This window comes from Tachyglossus aculeatus, chromosome 6 (genome assembly GCF_015852505.1).
Source record: "Tachyglossus aculeatus isolate mTacAcu1 chromosome 6, mTacAcu1.pri, whole genome shotgun sequence".
Lineage (NCBI taxonomy): Eukaryota > Metazoa > Chordata > Mammalia > Monotremata > Tachyglossidae > Tachyglossus > Tachyglossus aculeatus.
In genome coordinates this window covers 37,587,180-37,606,605 of record NC_052071.1, presented here as the reverse complement: position 1 = coordinate 37,606,605, position 19,426 = coordinate 37,587,180, and the positions used below count along the sequence as shown (strand labels likewise).

At 47.5% G+C, this 19,426-nt stretch overlaps 1 protein-coding gene across 1 annotated transcript; it reads right to left on the bottom strand.

Annotated features, from left to right (window-relative positions):
- Nucleotides 1–1,440: 1,440 nt before the first annotated feature.
- Nucleotides 1,441–12,530, bottom strand: APEX2 (apurinic/apyrimidinic endodeoxyribonuclease 2). Its single transcript, XM_038748299.1, has 6 exons — nucleotides 12,349–12,530; nucleotides 8,562–8,645; nucleotides 4,964–5,144; nucleotides 4,165–4,311; nucleotides 3,972–4,041; nucleotides 1,441–2,841 (listed from the first exon to the last, which is right to left on the bottom strand). Exons 1-6 carry the CDS (start codon nucleotides 12,461–12,463, stop codon nucleotides 1,855–1,857), a joined length of 1,584 nt encoding a protein of 527 aa, XP_038604227.1. The 5' UTR covers nucleotides 12,464–12,530; the 3' UTR covers nucleotides 1,441–1,854.
- Between the last annotated feature and the right edge of the window lie 6,896 nt (nucleotides 12,531–19,426).

Sequence of the window (19,426 nt, the reverse complement as noted above, 5' to 3'; positions counted from 1 at the left end):
CCTAATGGAGTCTCACTTTCAACACACAGTATGTTCATTCAGAGAAGCAGCATGGCTCAGTGGAAAGAGCACAGGCGTTGAAGTCAGAGGTCATGGGTTCAAATCCCAGCTCTGCCAAAGCCAGCTGTGTGACTTTGGGCAAGTCACTTCTCTGGGCCTCAGTTATCTCATCTGTAAAATGGGGATTAAGACTGTGAGCCCCCGTGGGACAACCTGATCACCTTGTTAACCTCCCCAGCGCTTAGAACAGTGCTTTGCACATAGTAAGCGCTTAATAAATGCTACCATTTTTATTATTATTATTTGGCAAATTAGGCAGTTCTTCCCAGAGCCAGCTTCTCTGAATATCTCTAGGTTGACATATTTGAATCACTCAGAACTGCCCTCACAGGAGATGAGAGGTTGGTCTAGGCTACGAGAATCAATCAATCAATCAATCAATCGTATTTATTCAGCGCTTACTATGTGCAGAGCACTGTACTAAGCGCTTGGGAAGTACAAATTGGCAACATCTAGAGACAGTCCCTACCCAACAGTGGGCTCACAGTCTAAAAAGGGGGAGGCAGAGAACAAAACCAAACATACTAACATAAAATAAATAGAATAGATAGGTACAAGTAAAATAGAGTAATAAATCTGTACAAACATCTATACAGGTGCTGTGGGGAGGGGAAGGAGGTAAGATGGAGGGGGAGAGGGGGACGAGGGGGAGAGGAAGGAAGGGGCTCAATCAATCAATCAATCAATCGTATTTATTGAGCGCTTACCATGTGCGGAGCACTGTACTAAGCGCTTGGGAAGTACAAATTGGCAACACATAGAGAAGAAGTGTGGCTCAGTGGAAAGAGCATGGGCTCGGGAGTCAGAGGTCATGGGTTCTAATCCCGGCTCCACCACTTATCGGCTGTGACTTTGGGCAAGTCACTTAACTTCTCTGTGCCTCAGTTACCTCATCTGTAAAATGGGGATTAAGATTCTGAGCCCCCCGTGGGACAACCTGATCACCCTGTGTTCCCCCAGCGCTTAGAACAGTGCTTTGCACATAATAAGCGCTTAACATATTATTATTACATCGGGTGGGAGACTCAACCCAGGCCACTATTCTTTTGTACAGCACCAGTAGGGAATGCAGCTGCTTTCCCCCTCTAGACTGTAAGCTTGTTGTGGGCAGCCAACATGTCTACCAACCATTATATTATACTCTCCCAAGTGCTTAAGACAGTGCTCTGCACACAGTAAGCACTCAATAAATCAATCAGTAGTATCTGAGTGCTTATTCTGTTCAGAGCACTGTACCAAGTGCTTGGGAGAGTACAATAAATGACTTGACTGATTCTGAATGGGGATGGAATGTCCAAAGTTTTTATCTGGCTGCAGGGTGCTGGCTCTTCCCAGAGGGAAGGAAAAAAACCCCAAAAATACAGAGCTGAAAGGTTTTGATTTAAAAAAAAAAAACTATAGCTTTATTGATGTTCCTTGTAAAAAAATAAACAGGATTTAAGGGATAACATTCTTACCAGCAACCTCAAGAGTTCAGTCCAGGCCCTGGGCTAAAATGACAGTACTCACTGTAGTCTGAAAAACCACAGATGTACCTAAGGAAAGGGATCTATTTTCCTCCAGTTATTAGCCTGGGTTGAATAACACCACTCAGCCCCGGAGAAGCCTGTTCCGGGCAACATACTGGCCATTTCAAATCACCCTCAAGAAGCTCTTCTGTATAGCCATATTCTGTCCCCTGGAGGGAAAGGACCAGGTTTCTCTCGGATTGTTCGGAAGGGTTGGATTTCCCACGACTATGCAGCATGCAACCTACCGGTGGTTTGAGTTCCAACCCAGGCTACTCGCCCGTCATCACCGGGGAGCCGCCTGCTTCTTGGGGACCCAGAGAAAGAAGTCACAACGGGCGGCAGGGTTGGTGGCGTGGCCCACGGGCCGGGCACACACGTAGAACTGCCTGCCATAGTTGGGTCCGGCCTTCTTCACGGTCCGCATCACACAGGGCTCGCTGTGACCTTTGCAGTGTGGAGGCGGAGGGGGGCCCTTAAAAACGGACTTCCAAAATGCTGCCTGGCCCTCTTTGGGCTCAGCTGGTGCTGTCTCCACTTCGTGCTGAGCATGCTCCGGTGCCTGGGAGACACTAATCACAGCCTGTTGAGCTTGCACAGCTTGGTGTGGCCCCATCTTTTCGGACGGATTTACCTCTTCTTCTCCTCTATTATCACCCGGCTTGAAAAACCTCAGCAGGGTGCCCTGGCCTTTGCTAGAACTTGTTCTGTTCTTCTTTACCGCAACCTTGGGCTTCTCGGCACTGTTTCTTTTCTCCTGCCTACCGAGTGGTGCCGTATCCTCCGTCGCCTCCGCGGACCCCTGGGAATCCGGCAGAGAGCTGTGAGTCCCACCCCTGCGATCCAACTTCACCAAGAACTGGGACAGCTTCTGCTGTTTCCCTGCAAACTCGGGGAGATACTTGGTGCAAAACGGGGGGCACTTGGGGGCGGCCATTAAAGTGCTTTTCAGAACGGCTTCGACGGGACAATGGTCCGAGCCCTCCACCTCTGGTAACAGGAAAGAGTCCTCGAACTCCTTAGTCACCAGGATCCGGTCCCCAAAGATGTAGTCTATCCTGGTGCCGTAATTGGTGTGCCGAGCTCCTTGGGCGACAGACCAGCAGGTGAAGGCATTGGTTTGGGTTGGATGGAAGTAGCGGAAGCTGTCCACAAATGCCCCGCCATCTCCTCCAGAGGGAGGGTCTGCAACGTCTCCTTCGCCGGGGGCCTTGCCGGGTTGCCACAGGAACTCATTTAACCACTTGCGTCCTGGGTTCTCATCAAAGTGTTCCTGGGTAGAGGGATGGGGGAGAGACAGACGCAAAACAGCCGGTCATTCTTCATTCAATCGTATTCACTGAGCCCTGTGTGCAGAGCACTGTACTAAGCGCTTCAACCATAGAAGGCAGGTCTTTGCCCACACCTGATGGAAATAACCTCTTTCATGCTGAGGTAATCTCTCTCCCGGGCCCCTAGGTCATATTCCCAGCTGACTGTTGGCTGTACGTATACATGGGATGCATTCCATGGCTCTACGGAAGAAAATGCTCTGAGCCAAAAAAGACTGACAAATTGCTGAAGAGGCAGTGATTTGAGGCTGAACTACTGATCGCTCGGCACGCCACTTGGGCTCCTTAATAATAATAATGATGGCATTTATTAAGCGCTTATTATGTGCAAAGCACTGTTCTAAGCGCTGGGGGGGTTACAAGGTGATAATAATAATAATGATGGCATTTATTAAGGGCTTACTATGTGCAGAGCACTGTTCTAAGCGCTGGGGAGGTGACAAAGTGATCAGGTTGTCCCATGGGGGGCTCATAGTCTTCATCCCCATTTTACAGATGAGGTCACTGAGGCCCAGAGAAGTGAAGTAGACTTGCCCAAAGTCACACAGCTGACGATTGGCGGAGCCGGGATTTGAACCCATGACCTCCGACTCCAAAGCCCAGGCTCTTGCCACTGAGCCACGCTGCTTCTCCAAGGAAGCAGGTTGTCCCACGGGGGGCTCACAGTCTTAATCCCCATTTTACAGATGAGGCCCAGAGAAGGTAAGTGACTTGCCCAAAGTCACACAGCTGACAGTTGGCGGAGCCGGGATTTGAACCCATGACCTCTGACTCCAAAGCCCGGGCTCTCTCCACTGAGCCACGCTGACAGTCGCAGCCCTCTGGCTCTAAAGCAGGCACTGGTTTTATTACCTCCCTCTATCTTCCCAACCTATGCCGAACGCTCGCAAACCTCTATCTGTCATCCCTCCAGGAAACCACCGGCACACCTTGAAAAAGCAGGGGACTTGAGGACCAGAGGCTGCAGAGTGCAAGAAGACCCACTATTGATTCGGTGGCCCCACAGAAAAGATAGCGATTCTTCACTAAGATGATACAGAAATAGGCCCCGATGCGGCCACGTGATCCTCACCGGGTCGCAAGGGTCGCAGTGGTCTATAGGTCGATGCGACGTGTTCACATCACCCAAGATGATCACGTGGCTAGAAAACAGGAGAGTGCTTGCTGATTAGCACCCGAACCGTCAGGAACGGAGGAAGTGAAACGCAGTTTGGATGAAAGCCCAGGGCCGAGCAGGGAGGAAGCGTCCGCGGACCGACACGTACCTGCCGGCACGCAGGATGGCTTCGGCCCTCAGCTTCAAGAGATGATAGAAGCGCAGCTTAAAGGTTTTGCGTTCGGGCTTTTCGGGATCGGCGCGGGGGCAGTAAACGTTGATCACGGTCAGGGCCTTCTCCTGCTTATCCGATGTGCTACAGGGGAAGAAAACCATCAACATCTTTCCTCCAACATTAGGAACTAGCTTCCTACTCCTCAGAACCAGGGCCTCCTAGGACAGCCAGAGGAATCGATCAATGGTATCTACCGAGCTCTTACTGTGTGCACAGCACTGTACTAAGTGACTGGGAGAATACGCTACAGCAGAGTTGGTATTGTTGTCAGTTACCCACATACTACAAAGGCGTGTACTATGCGGTAACTGACCGAGCGGCTAACTGGGCTACCCAGAAGTTTCCGGTACTAGGTTTGAAAGGAGTAGGTGAACACCTTCTCCAAGAATTAATGAGGTGAGACGACCAATCTACATTATCTAAAGGCGTCCTCTCTAGCCAGCCTATAACTAGGGAAATGTACACCAATATACTCTCTAACCCAGAAAAGCACGGTCTCATTCATTCAGTCGTATTTATTGAGCGCTTACTGTGTGCAGGTCTCCTGCACAATCCAGATGTGTCTGCAGCTGGAACTGTCCACAATTCTTTCCTTGCCCACGGGACTTGTCTCTCCAACCAAAGCCCCTGAGTTAGAGAGCGGCTTTAAGTCCATTTCTCCCAATTTCTGATTGTCCCTAAGCACTGCTGCTTGTGGGATCCAGTGAAAGCATCTTACTGGCTGCTACTTTACCGTATCCTGTGCTGTGTGATGACTGCTCGGCCTTCACCGTCCAAGGCCCTCAATTCATCTTCTGTAAACTCTTGTGTGTTTCCGTAACAACCGATCGCTCCCTGGTTATTGGCCAGCAGACCCGAGAGGCCTTCTTCAGCAGCGACTGGAGTGGCACTGTCCTTACAGAAGGTTGCCACGCCTATGGGAAAAATTAATGCATCAGTGACGGCAAGGCTGGTAATAAGTATAAAATACAGATTAGCTCATCCCTGCCTCATTCCTTTCCCTACAGAATCCCAATCAGTCAACTGATCGGCGGTATTTACTGAGCACGGACAGTGTGCAGAGCACTGTACTAAGCGCTTGGGAAAGTACAATACAGCCCACAAGGAATTTAGTCTACAACTAGACCTACCTTTTGGAATAACTTGGAAATAACCAGGTTGTGCTCGGCAGGTCACCAGTGTCTTTTTCACTAACCAGACACTAATAATAGTAATATTTAAGCCAGCACTATGCTAAGCGGTGAGGTACAGTCATTCATTCATTTATTATATTTATTGAGCGTTTACTGTTCTAAGCACTTGGGAAGTACAAGTTGGCAATATATAGAGACGGTCCCTACCCAACAACGGGCTCACAGTCTAGAAGGGGGAGACAGACAACCAAACAAAACATGTGGACAGGTGTCAAGTCACCAGAATAAATAAACATAAAGCTAGATCATCAACATCATCATCATCAATCGTATTTATTGAGCGCTTACTGTGTGCAGAGCACTGTACTAAGCGCTTGGGAAGTACAAGTTGGTAACATATAGAGACAGTCCCTACCCAGCAGTGGGCTCACAGTCTAAAAGGGGGAGACAGAGAACAAAACCAAACATACTAACAAAATAAAATAAATAGAATAGATATGTACAAGTAAAATAAATAGAGTAATAAATATGTACAAATAGATACACATCATTAACAAAATAAATAGAATAGTAAATATGTACAAGTAAGATAAATAGAGTAATAAATCTGTACGAACATATATACAGGTGCTGTGGGGAGGGGAAGGAGGTAGGGCAGAGGGGATGGGGAGGAGGAAAGGAAAAAGGGGGCTCAGTCTGGGAAGGCCTCCTGGAGGAGGTGACCTCTCAGTAGGGTTTTGAAGGGAGGAAGAGAGCTAGCTTGGCGGATGGGCAGAGGGAGGGCATTCCAGGCCCGGGGGAGGACGTGGGCCGGGGGTCGATGGCGGGACAGGCGGGAGCGAGGCCCAGTGAGGAGGTGAGCGGCGGCAAAGGAGCGGAGGGGGCAGGCTGGGCTGTAGAAGGAGAGAAGGGAGGTGAGGTAGGAGGGGGCGAGGGGATGGACAGCCTTGAAGCCCAGGGTGAGGAGTTTTGGGATAAGACTGAGGTATAGACAGTAGGCTGGAATTGAAGGATGGAGTTTGTAGACTGGGTTGTAGTGGGAGTTCAGTGAGGTTACAGGCTTGTAAGACAGGTGAACTTTCATTAGGGCCCTAAACCTCTATTTCAATCACTCAATCAATAAAGGTATTTATGGAGCTTTTGCTGAGTGAAGACCACTGTTCTAAGCACTTAGGAGAGTACAATACCACAGAGTTGGTAGACATGTTTCCTGCCCACAGCGAGTTTACGGTCTAGGAAGGGAGACAGGCACTGGAATAGTAGCAGCAACCGCAGCACATGCTAAGAGATTAGTTTACACCTGACAAGGCAATGTCTGGGCAAAAAATACACGGCACTTAATAAATGTAACTGAGAGAGGATACTTGGCCACGAAAGGTGCTAATCAGAAAGTCAGTCTTTCCCTACTCTGGTTCAAATCAACTAGAAAAGAGTCTTGTTAGCATGTCTGCTAATAAGTGGCTGGGGAATTCATTTCCGTGATTGGGAGATTTAGCAAATTGCCCCAGGAAGTTGAGGTCCTTGTGGGTAGGGAACAGGCCCGCCAACTCTGTTACATTGTACTCTCCTAAGCACTTAATACAGTGCTCTGCACACGGTAAGCGCTCAATAAATATAATTGATTGGTTCATCCTTTAACATCCATGTCATTCTGATGGAGGGTCACACTCCCTCCCACTTAGACTGAGGAGGGCAGGAACCTGATCCAACCTGCTTATCTCACACCTACCCCAGCAACTGGCACACACTGAGGGCTTGAACAAACACTATTATTAGTATTACTACATTTCAGCGATAGGGCTTATTTTGTGGTTTAAAACCATTTTAGCCAAAAACTCCTGGATTTCAGAAGAAGGGCCTAGAGTGCTGCAGTGAAAACTGGAAAAAATACAAACTACATTTTGTTAAATGGAATTTGAGGTGAAAATTGACAGCACTTTCCCTCCCCCATGCCACCTCCACAGTCTTTTAGACTGTGAGCCCACTGCTGGGTAGGGACTATCTCCATATGTTGCCAACTTGTACTTCCCAAGCGTTTAGTACAGTGCTCTGCACACAGTAAGCGCTCAATAAATACGATTGATGATGATGATGGGGCGAACATTGGCAGACTTTTCTACCGTCTCCCATTTGCAAATCTTTGGGGGGGTCCACGGGGCCCCCAACCTAGAGGAAGCTTCAAGATACCACTGCCTCGGCTTGTTCCCCTGCTACCCATATAGATGCCAGAGAGAGATGGGCCACAGAGAAAGGGGTGAGAGGGAGAAAAACAGATCAAGCCACCCTGCCCAATTTCCTGCACAACTAGCTTTGGCTGCAGGTGCAGTGGGAACAGGGAACTTGAACCGATGCACAAGGAATGACTTTCAAAGGGAAGCAGCCTGGCCTAATGGATGAAGCACGGGCCCGGTTCTAATCCCAGCTCGGCCTGCTGTGTGCCCTGAGGCAACCCCTTAACCTCTCTGTGCCTCAGTTTCCTCAATCACAAAATGGGGATAAAAACCTGTTCTCCTTCCAACTTAGACTGTGAGTCCAATGTAGGACAGAGACTGTGCCCGACCTGATTAGCTTGTATTCATTCAATCGTATTTATTAAGTGCTTATTCGGTGCAGAGCACTTTACTAAGCGCTTGGGAAAGTACAATACAATAATAAGGAGCGACGTTCCCTGTCCACAACGAGCTTACATGCTAGAGAAGCAGCGTGGCTCAGTGGAAAGAGCATGGGCTTTGGAGTCGGAGGTCATGGGTTCAAATCCCGGCTCTGCCAACTGTCAGCTGTATGACTTTTGGCAAGTCACTTCACTTCTCTGTGCCTCAGTTCCCGCATCTGTAAAACGGGGATTAAGACTGTGAGCCCCCCGTGGGACAACGTGATCACCTTGTAACCCCCTCAGCGCTTAGAACAGTGCTTTGCACATAGTAAGCGCTTAATAAATGCTATCATTATTATTATTATTAGAGGGAGGGGGGAGACAGACATCATATCTATCCCAGCACTTCGAGAGTGCATGTATAATCTCTTGGGAGAGTACAACACAACGGCAAACACATATTCCGTTGGACACATAGTAAGCGTTTAACAAATACGGTAAAAAAAAAAAACTCCTATGTGGAACCTCACAAAGGTGGTAGCTCATTCATTCAATCATATTTATGGCAAAGTGATGGATGGGGCAGGTCAGGGCTAGTTCCTTACCTGAGTAGCCACTTCGGGAGCGGCTGAAGCTAAAGTAGGAATTGTAGCCCTCGACGATCGCAGTGGGTTCATCCAGCAGGTCTCCTGGGGGCAAACGAGGATATCTACCATTAAAACCGACTCGGAAGACACGCTGTTTAAGACCTCCATTGTGAAGAGAAGTGGCCCAGGGCTGCTACTTTTAGGGTTTGGTTAATACTGGAAAAGGAAAGGGAAGCAGCATGGCGGAGTGAATAGAGCACGGGACTGGGGATCAGAAGGTCATGGGTTCTAATCCCACTCTGTCACGTCTGCTGGGTGGCCTTGGGCAAGTCGCTTGACTTCTCTGTGCTTGTTACCTCATCTGTAAAATGAGGATTAAGACTGTGAGCCCTCTGCGGGACAGGGACTATGTCCAACCTGATTTGCTTGAATCATGCCAGAGCTCAGTACAGTGTCTGGCCCATAGGAAACGCTTAACAAATACCATTATTATCATTAAACTCGATAAGGGCAGGGAACGTTTTGGCTAATTCTGTTGTACTCCCCCAAGCGCTTAGTACAGTGCTCTGCACTTAATAACAATAATTGTGGTATTTGTTAAGCGCTTACTATGTGCCAGGCACTGCACTAAGTGCTAGGGTGGATACAAGCAAATTAGGTTGGACACAGTCCCACGTGGGGCTCACAATCTTAAGTCCCCATTTTAAAGATAATAATAATAATAATAGTGGCATTTATTACGCGCTTACTATGTGCAAAGCACTGTTCTAAGCGCTGGGGAGGTTACAAGGTGATCAGGTTGTCCCATGGGGGGCTCACAGTCTTAATCCCCATTTTACAGATGAGGGAACTGAGGCACAGAGAAGTAAAGTGACTTGCCCAAAGTCACAGAGCTTACAAGTGCCAGAGCCGGGACTTGAACCCATGACCTCTGACTCCAAAGCCCACGCTCTTTCCACTGAGCCACGCTGCTTCTCTAAGTAATAATAACAATAATGGCATTTATTAAGCGCTTCCTATGTGCAAAGCACTGTTCTAAGCACTGGGGAAGTTACAAGGTGATCAGGTTGTCCCACAGGGGGCTCACAGTCTTAGTCCCCATTTTACAGATGAGGTAACTGAGGCCCAGAGAAGTGACTTGCCCAAAGTCACACAGCTAACAATTGGTGGAACCGGGATTTGAACCCATGACCTGAGGCAGAGAGAAGTGAAATGACTTGCCCAAGGTCACCCAGCAGACATGTAGTGGCGCCGTGTGTGACCGAGAAGCAGCTGAAGATGTCTGGGGGAGGGGAGTGGGAGCTGGGGAGAGTGAGGGCCGGAGAAACAGCAAATGGAGGAAGGAGGCAGACCGAGAAGCAGCGTGGCTCAGTGGGAAGCGCACGAGTTTGGGAGTCAGAGGTCATGGGTTCTAATCCCGCCTCCACCGCTTATCGGCTGTGTGACTTTGGGCAAATCACTTAACTTCTCTGTGCCTCTGTTACCTCATCTGCAAAATGGGGATTAAGATTGTGAGCCCGAGGTGGGACAACCTGATCATTGGGCAAACCACTTAACTTCTCTGTGCCTCAGTTCCCTCATCTGTAAAATGGGGATTAAGATTGAGCCCCAGGTGGGACAACCTGATCATTGGGCAAATCACTTCTCTGTGCCTCAATTACCTCATCTGTAAAATGGGGATTAAGACTGTGAGCCCCAGGTGGGACAACCTGATCACCTTGTATCCCCCCCAAGCGCTTAGAACAGTGCTTTGCACATAGTGCTTAATACCATTATTACTGTTATTCATTCAGTTGTATTTATTGAGCGCTTACTGTGTACAGGGCACTGTACTAAGCGCTTGGGAAGTACAAATTTGCAACACATAGAGCCGGTCCCTACCCAACAGCGGGCTCAGAGTCTAGAAGGGGGAGACATTATTAGGGATTGTCTCTATCTGTTGCCGAATTGTATTCACTCATTCAATCGTATTTATTGAGCGCTTACTGTGTGCAGAGCACTGTACTATGCGCTTGGGAAGTTTAAGTTGGCAACATATAGAGACGGTCCCTACCCAACAGCGGGTTCACAGCCTAAAAGGGGGAGACATTATTAGGGATTGTCTCTATCTGTTGCCGAATTGTATTCATTCAACCGTATTTATTGAGCGCTTACTGTGTGCAGAGCACTGTACTAAGCGCTTGGGAAGTCTAAATTGGCAACATACAGAGCGGGTCCCTACCCAACAGCGGGCTCACAGTCTAGAAGGGGGAGGCATTATTAGGGATTGTCTCTATCTGTTGCCGAATTGTATTCATTCACTCAATCGTATTTATTGAGCGCTTACTCTGTGCAGAGCACTGTACTAAGCGCTTGGGAAGTCCAAGTTGGCAACATATAGAGCCGGTCCCTACCCAACAGCGGGCTCACAGTCTAGAAGGTGGAGACATTATTAGGGCCTGTCTCTATCTGTTGCCGAATTGTATTCATTTATTCAATCGTATTTACTGGGCGCTTACTGTGTGCAGAGCACTGTACTAAGCGCTTGGGAAGTACAAGTTGACAACATATAGAGCCGGTCCCTACCCAACAGTGGGCTCACAGTCTAGAAGGGGGAGACATTATTAGGGCCTGTCTCTATCTGTTGCCGAATTGTATTCATTTATTCGATTGTATTTACTGGGCGCTTACTGTGTGCAGAGCACTGTATTAAGCGCTTGGGAAGTCCAAGTTGACAACATATAGAGCCGGTCCCTACCCAACAGCGGGCTCACAGTCTAGAAGGGGGAGACATTATTAGGGCCTGTCTCTATCTGTTGCCGAATTGCATTCATTTATTCAATCGTATTTATTGGGCGCTTACTGTGTGCAGAGCACTGTACTAAGCGCTTGGGAAGTCCAAGTTGGCAACATATAGAGCCGGTCCCTACCCAACAGCGGGCTCACAGTCTAGAAGGGGGAGACATTATTAGGAATTGTCTCTGTTGCCGAATTGTATTCATTCATTCAAATTTATTGAGCGCTTACTGTGTGCAGAGGGACTGTCTCTATAGGTTGCCAATTTGTACTTCCCAAGCGCTTAGTACAGTGCTCTGCAGATAGTAAGTGCTCAATAAATACGATTGATGATGATGATGCAGAGCACTGTACTAAGCGCTTGGGAAGAACTAGTTGGCAACATATAGAGCCGGTCCCTACCCAACAGCGGGTTCACAGTCTAGAAGGGGGAGACATTATTAGGGATTGTCTCTATCTGCTGCCGAATTGTATTCAGTCAATCATACTTATTGAGCGCTAACTTTGCAGTGCACTATACTAAGCGCTTGGGAAGAACTAGTTGGCAACATATAGAGACGGTCCCTACCCAACTGCGGGCTCACAGCCTAAAAGGGGGAGACATTATTAGGGATTGTCTCTGTTGCCGAATTGTATTCATTCAAACGTATTTATTGAGCGCTAACTGTGTGCAGAGCACTGTACTAAGCGCTTGGGAAGAACTAGTTGGCAACATATAGAGCCGGTCCCTACCCAACAGCGGGCTCACAGTCTAGAAGGGGGAGACATTATTAGGAATTGTCTCTGTTGGCGAATTGTATTCATTCATTCAAATTTATTGAGCGCTTACTGTGGGCAGAGCACTGGACTAAGCGCTTGGGAAGAACTAGTTGGCAACATAGAGAGACGGTCCCTATCCAACAGCGGGCTCACAGTACTTTCCAAGCGCTCACTCCAGTGCTCTGCACACAGTGGGCGCTCAGTAAATACGACTGAAAGAGGGCAGGAGAGGTGGGAGCAGGGGTCAGAGGTCAGGGGGCGGGCCGCTCACGGGTGACTCTGGTCTCCTGCAGGCAGACCACATCGGCCCCGAGCGCCTCCAGGACGCGGCCCATGGCGGCTGCGGGGCTCCGGATGCCGTTGATGTTCCAGCTGACGACCCGCATGGCGGCGGGGCGGGGTCCGGGAGCCGGCCCGAAGCGTGGCCGGGGAGGATGGCGACGGATGGTGACGGATGGCGATGGCGAGGATGTCAGGGATGGCGGCGATGGCCGACCGGAAGTGACGTAACCCGAGCGAAGGGCGGGGAAGGAGAAGGCCTCCTCCCCTCCATTAGGCCCAAACATCATCATCATCAATCGTATTTATTGAGCCCTTACTATGTGCAGAGCACTGTACTAAGCGCTTGGGAAGTACAAATTGGCAACCTATAGAGACAGTCCCTAACCAACAGTGGGCTCACAGTCTAAAAGGGGGAGACAGAGAACAAAACCAAACATACTAACAAAATAACATCTTTGAGGATAGATTTCCTTCAGAGGAAGGAATAATAATAATAATAATGTTGGCATTGGTTAAGCGCTTACTATGTGCAAAGCACTGTTCTAAGCGCTGGGGGGGGCTACAAAGTGATCAGGTTGTCCCACGTGGGGCTCACAGTCTTAATCCCCATTTGACAGATGAGGGAACTGAGGCTCAGAGAAGTTAAGTGACTTGCCCAAGCTCACACAGCAGACATGTGGCGGAGCCAGGATTCGAACTCATGACCTCTGACTCCAAAGCCCGGGCTCTTTCCACTGAGCCACGCTGCTTGGCACGCAGTAAGTGCTTGTACATATTCTATTTATTTTGTTAATACGTTTTGTTTTGTTCTCTGTCTCCCCCTTCTAGACTGTGAGCCCACTTTTGGGTAGGGACCGTCTCTAGATGTTGCCAACTTGTACTTCCCAAGCGCTTAGTCCAGTGCTCTGCACACAGTAAGTGCTCAATAAATACGACTGAATGAATGAATGAATGAATACGGTTTGGAGAAGTTTCCTAGTCATGGCACCTTCCTGCCCCGTGTGGGCCCCAGTTCCCTCATCTGCAAAATGGGGATTAAGAGTGTGAGCCCCATGTGGGACAACCTGATTACCTTGTATAATAATAGTGGTGGCATTTATTAAGCGCTTACTATGTGCAAAGCAGTGTCCTAAGCACTGGGGAGGTTACAAGGTGATCAGGTTGTCCCACGGAGGGCTCACAGTCGTAATCCCCGTTTTACAGATGAGGTCACTGAGGCACAGAGAAGTTAAATGACTTACCCAAAGTCACACAGCTGACAATTGGCGGAGCTGGTATTTGAACCCATGACCCCGACTCCAAAGCCCGGGCTCCTTCCACTGAGTCACAGTGCTTCTCGGTAACCCCCAGCGCTTAGAACAGTGCTTGGCACATAGTAAGCGCTTAACAAATAACCATGATTATCATTATTATTATTCCCACTTCACCCGACTTCCTAGTCAGTCCTCTGTGTGGCTTACTAGTAAGAGCCCGGGTTTGGGAGTCAGAGGACGTGGGTTCTAATCCCAGCTCCACCACTTGTCAGCTGTGTGACCTTGGGCAAGCCACTTAACTTCTCGGTGCCTCAGTTACCTAATCTGTAAAATGGGGATTAAAAGTGTGCCCCATGTGGGACAACCTGATTACTCTGATCTACATATATATATATGTTGGTACATATTTATTACTCTATTTATTTATTTATTTTATTTGTACATATCTATTCTATTTATTTTATTTTGTTAATATGTTTGGTTTGTTTTCTGTCTCCCCCTTGTAGACTGTGAGCCCACTGTTGGGTAGGGACTGTCTGTATATGTTGCCAACTTGTACTTCCCAAGTGCTTAGTACAGTGCTCTGCACATAGTAAGCGCTCAATAAATACGATTGATGATGATGATGATGATCTACCCCAGCGGGTAGAACAGTGCTTGGCACATAGTAAGTGCTTAATAAATACCGTTATTATTATTATTATTTAAATGGTACTTGCTTTAATTAACAATAATAATAATAATAATAGCACTAATAATTATGGTGTTTGTCAATTGCCTATGTTCCAGGCATTGTACTAAACTCTGGGGTGGATTCAGAAGCAGCGTGGCTCTGAGGAAAGAGTACGGGCTTGGGAGTCAGAGGTCATGGGTTCAAATTCTGACTCCGCCACTTGTCAGCTGTGTGACTTTGGGCAAGTCACTTCACTTCTCTGTACCTCAGTTACCTCATCTGTAAAACGGGGACTAAGACTGTGAGCCCCACATGGGACAACCTGATCACCTTGTATCCTCCCCAGCACTTAGTACAGTGCTCTGCACATAGTAAGCGCTTAACAAATTCCATTATCATTATTGTTATACAGGCAGGACGAGTTGGACACAGTCCTTGACCCGTATGGGGGCTCACAGTCTCAATCCCCATTTTCCAGATGAGGAAACTGAGGTGCAGAGAAGTGAAGTGACTTGCCCAAAGCCACACAGCTGACAAGTGGCGGAGTCGGAATTTGAACCCATAACTCCCAGGCCTATTCTCTATCCAAAACACCATGCTGCTTCATGTGCCTGGCACTGTATTAAACCCAAGGGTAGATACAAGCCATTCAAGTCAGACCCAGTCCCTTTCCTGCAAAGGGCTCACAGCCTTAATCCCCCTTTTACAGATGAGGTAACTGAGGCACAGAGAAGTGACTCGCCCGAGGTCATCCTTGCAGGCAAGTGGCAGAGCTGGGGTTAGAACTCAGGTTTCCTGACTCCCAGCCCCTGCTCTTTCCATTAGGCCATGCTGCTTCTCGAGTTGTGTCACTTTGAGCTATAAATTCATCTTTAAAAAAGATTGCATCAGAAATGAAGCCTCCCAGTGGAGGGAGCTACAGCCCATTTGTTTCAACCAGAGAGAAATCAATTGGAAAGAAAAGCAAATCTACCTCTCTCTTTCTCTGCAGTCTCGCCTTTCCTCCTGTCTTTAGGACATCACTGTCCGGATGTCCGACCGACACCTCAAACTAAACATGTCCAAAACAGGTCATATTCCCAGCAAAACCCCCTCCTTTCCCTGTCTTTCCCATCACTGTAAGCAGCACCACTAACCTCCCTGTTTTACAAGCCCACAATCTTGGTATTATCCTCAAATCATCTCTCTTGGTCAACCCACGTATTCAATCTGTCACCAAATCCTGTTGGTTCTGCCTTCACACCACTGCTAAAATCCACCCTTTCCTCTCCCTCCCAGCTGTTACTAAGCAGTTCAAAGCGCTTATCCTATTGCACCTTGACTGTTGCATCAGCCTCCTCGCTGAGCTCCCTGCCTTCTGTGTCTCCCCACTCCAGTCCATATGTCAATCTGCTGCAGATCATTTTTCTGAAAAAACTTCAGCTCACATCTGAATCCTCATAAACCCCCAATGGTTGCCCATCCACCTCCTCATCAAACAGAAACTCCTTACTATTAGCTTTAAAGGACTCAGTCAGTTTTGTACCATCCTACCTCAGCTCCCTGATTTCGTACCACAACCCAGCCCTCTCACTTCTCTCCTCTTACACCAACCTAAGCACTGTACCTTGGCCTCATTTATTTCACTTCCAACCCCTTGCTCAAGTCCTCTCTAAATCCTAGTCCTTCTATATATAACAGATTGCCGCTCTTCCTTCAAAGCCTTATTCAAATCACAACTCCAAGAGGGCTTCCCCAACTAAGCCCTCATTTCCCTTACTTGCTCTCCCTTCTGCATCACCTCCGCACTTGAATCTTTGCCCTTTAAGCATTTGCTGTTTATCCCACCCTCAGCCCCACGGTACTTAGGTATAGATCCATAATTTATTTTAATGTCTGTCTCCCCCCTCTAGACAGACAGGGAACGTGTCCACCAGCTCTGTTGTTCTCTCCCAAGCACTTAGTACAGTGCTCTGCATGTAGTAAGTGCTCAAAAAATATGATTGATTGATTGAAAAGAGGGTTCTTACAGTCTCTGATCATTCAGGACAACTTTCTGTTCAGGGTGTCTCTGGTTAGGTTCAATATGCTCTTACTGGCAGAAAGGGCTGTGGTGAATAGGTTTTGTCCAACAACTTGTCCAACCCAATTTTTTTGTAATAATAATAGTAACTGTGGTATTTGTTACGTGCTACTATGTGCCAAGCACTGTTCTAAGGACTGGAGTAGATACAAGGTAATCAGGTTGTCCCACGTGGGGCTCACAGTCTTAATCTCCATTTTTATGATGGAACTGAGGCCCAGAGAAGTTAAGTGGCCTGCCCAAGGTCACACAGCAGACAAGTGGCAGAGCTGGGATTAGAACCCAGGTCTTCTGACTCCCAAGCCCATGCTCTGTCCATTAAGCCACGCTGCTTCTCTACTGTGGTATTTCATTCATTCATTCAATCGTATTTATTGAGCGCTTACTGTCTATAATCTTGGGTTATTGTTTTTTGGGAGGTTTGTCTGGTATTTGTTAAATGTTTACTCTGTATCAAGCACTGTTCTAAGTGCTGTGGTAGATCTATCTATCATATATATATATACTTTATATATCTATATATCTATATATGTATCTATATATCTATATATATATCTATTATAATATAATATATATTATATATATATTATATATATATATCATAGTCATATATATTGAGTGCTTACTCTGTGCAGCACACTGTACTAAGCTCTTGGAAACATGCAATACAACAGAATTAGTCCTCTAAGCTGTGAGCTCACTGTGGGCAGGGATCGTGTCTGTTATATTGTAATAATAATAATAATAATAATGGCATTTATTAAGCGCTTACTATGTGCAAAGCACTGTTCTAAGCACTGGGGGATGCAAGGTGATCTGGTTGTCCCACGTGGGGCTCACAGTCTTAATCCCATTTTACAAATGAGGTGACTGAGGCACAGAGAAGTTAAGTGGCTTGCCCAAGGCCCCACAGCTGACAAGTGGCGGAGCTGGCATTCGAACCCGTGACCTCTGACTCCAAAGCCCGTGCTCTTTCCACTGAGCCACGCTTTGTACTCTCCCAGGCACGTCGTACAGTGCTCTGCATACAGTAGGTGCTCACTAAATACGATTGATTGATTGATTAGCAGACACATTCCCCGAGCTTACAGTCTAGAGATACAAGTTTACCAGGTTGGGCACGGTCTGCGTCCTACTTGGGACTCACAGACTAAGCCGGAGGGAGGAGGATTTCATCCCCATTTTACAAACTGAGGCACAAAGAAGTGAAGCGACTTGCCCACGGTCACACAGCAAGCAAGTGGGAGAGCTGAGTGTTAGAACCCAGGTCTTCTGACTCTCAGGCGAATGCTTTCTCCTCTAGGCCATGGTCGGTTCTTTGAGTGGTATTCAGGGCCAGAGCCCCAAACTCCAGCTTGGCTAGATTATGTCAAAATTGCCTGCCAAAGTTAGTCGTAATAGTGTTCCCTCCACTGCTACTTCAGAAGGGGTAGTTGTACATGAGGCTGAGAAGATAGTGCCTTACCCACGACTCAGAAATAGCCCTCCTACGCACAGGCTGCAGAACCCTCCCCAATTCAGCCAGGCAGCTAGAAAGTGGGAAGGTTGGAACAGTGAGACCTCGTTAATTAACTCTGGTATTGCTGCCTATTTGGAAAGACCGTTTTTTTATCAGGATACAAAGCTGGAAAATGGGTACCCATCCCGAAAAAATTGATTTGTTCCTTTATTGTGTCCTGTCATCTTTCTTAGATTTGAGTTTTGGATAAATCATTTATCCTCCTAAGTGATATCATTTGGTTCCATTACCCCAAGCATCCTTTGGTGCCAGGAGGATGGGAGACAACAATGGACTGGGGTTCTAATCCCAGCCCTGCCACTTGTCTGCTGTGTGACCTTGGGCAAGGCAGTTCACTTCTCTGGGCCTCAATTACCTCAGCTGTAAAATGGGGATTGAGACTGTGAGCCCTTCAAGGGGCAAGGACTGTGTCCAACCGGATTTGCTTGTATCCAGTTTAGTACAGAGCCTAGAACATAGAAAGTGCTTAACAAATACCATAATTATTATTAATTACTCATAGTTATTACCATTGATCTGCACTCCTGTTTTCACCCCAGAGAATCAATCAATCAATCGTATTTATTGAGCGCTTACTGTGTGCAGAGCACTATACTAAGCGCTTGGGAAGTACCAGTTGAAAAAAAGAGAAAGAGTACAAGAGAGTACAAGAGTACACGAGTAAAAGAGAAAGAGTACAAGAGAAAAAAAGGAAGGGGTAGAAACATTTATAGTTGCATCTGTTGGCCAATTTCACAGAAACCTCAAGGACGGGAATTTGCAGATTGTTCTGTTTCTTGCTTGGAATTTTGGTGGGAGGGGTTGTTCGGCAGGTTTTTGCTTAGAATGGTTTGATGTAAAGAGTAATCATTGACTACAAAATGGTTTTTTTTCTGAATTATTAGGTTGAAAAGAATCTGCAATAACATTGGCTCGTAAAAGGTCAACGAAGTTCATTTGTGAAGTGATTATTTTTGTCATCTAGAACCTTGTTTACCTGTGCCTAAAATAGCGTTCTATTTCAAAACATCGCACTTCACTGCAGAAGCGTCTTCATAGACGATCAACCTTTTTTTAATCTTTCAGCAAATCATCTCTCCGCCGTGAAATCATTTTCGGTAGCACCACATCTATTTTGGGCTCTTAATGAGAAAGTGTAGCTTCGCCCTGCCTCACTTCCCTTCGGTGTTATTATAGAAATTCCGCAGAAATTCTCTTGTCCTCCTCAGCCCCAAAGGGCAGTGGTTTCAACCCAACCCTAGACGTACGAGAGTGGATAGGAGAAACCCGAGGACACGGCCCGGACTCCAGCCATCCCTAGAGCAGAGGATTTTCAGGAGGCTGAGTTGGTTCCAGGATTAATTGAGGGCTTCAATCTGCTCTAGGGTGAGCCCAGACCAAACAGGATTCCTTAGTCCGCTTGGAAATGGCCCTGAAATCCCATATGAGTCCCCAACCTGAGGCGGCCTCCCGGGGATGATGACTGGCATTGGGATCACTTGGAAGGACGCTGGGACAAGCCTCCTCGGGATAGTGCTGAACCAGGGCTCCCCGTGGATTATATTTATAACCCAGGAATGA

What these genes read in the sequence shown, in the direction of transcription:
- APEX2 (XM_038748299.1), bottom strand. Translation starts at nt 12,463, where the DNA reads ATGCGGGTCGTCAGCTGGAACATCAACGGCATCCGGAGCCCCGCAGCC. An exon ending in CTCCCGAAGTGGCTACTCAG is followed by an intron (nt 5,145 to 8,561) that starts GTAAGGAACTAG and finishes TTTTTCCCATAG; the next exon opens with GCGTGGCAACCTTCTGTAAG. An exon ending in GCCATCCTGCGTGCCGGCAG is followed by an intron (nt 4,042 to 4,164) that starts GTACGTGTCGGT and finishes CCTGTTTTCTAG; the next exon opens with CCACGTGATCATCTTGGGTG.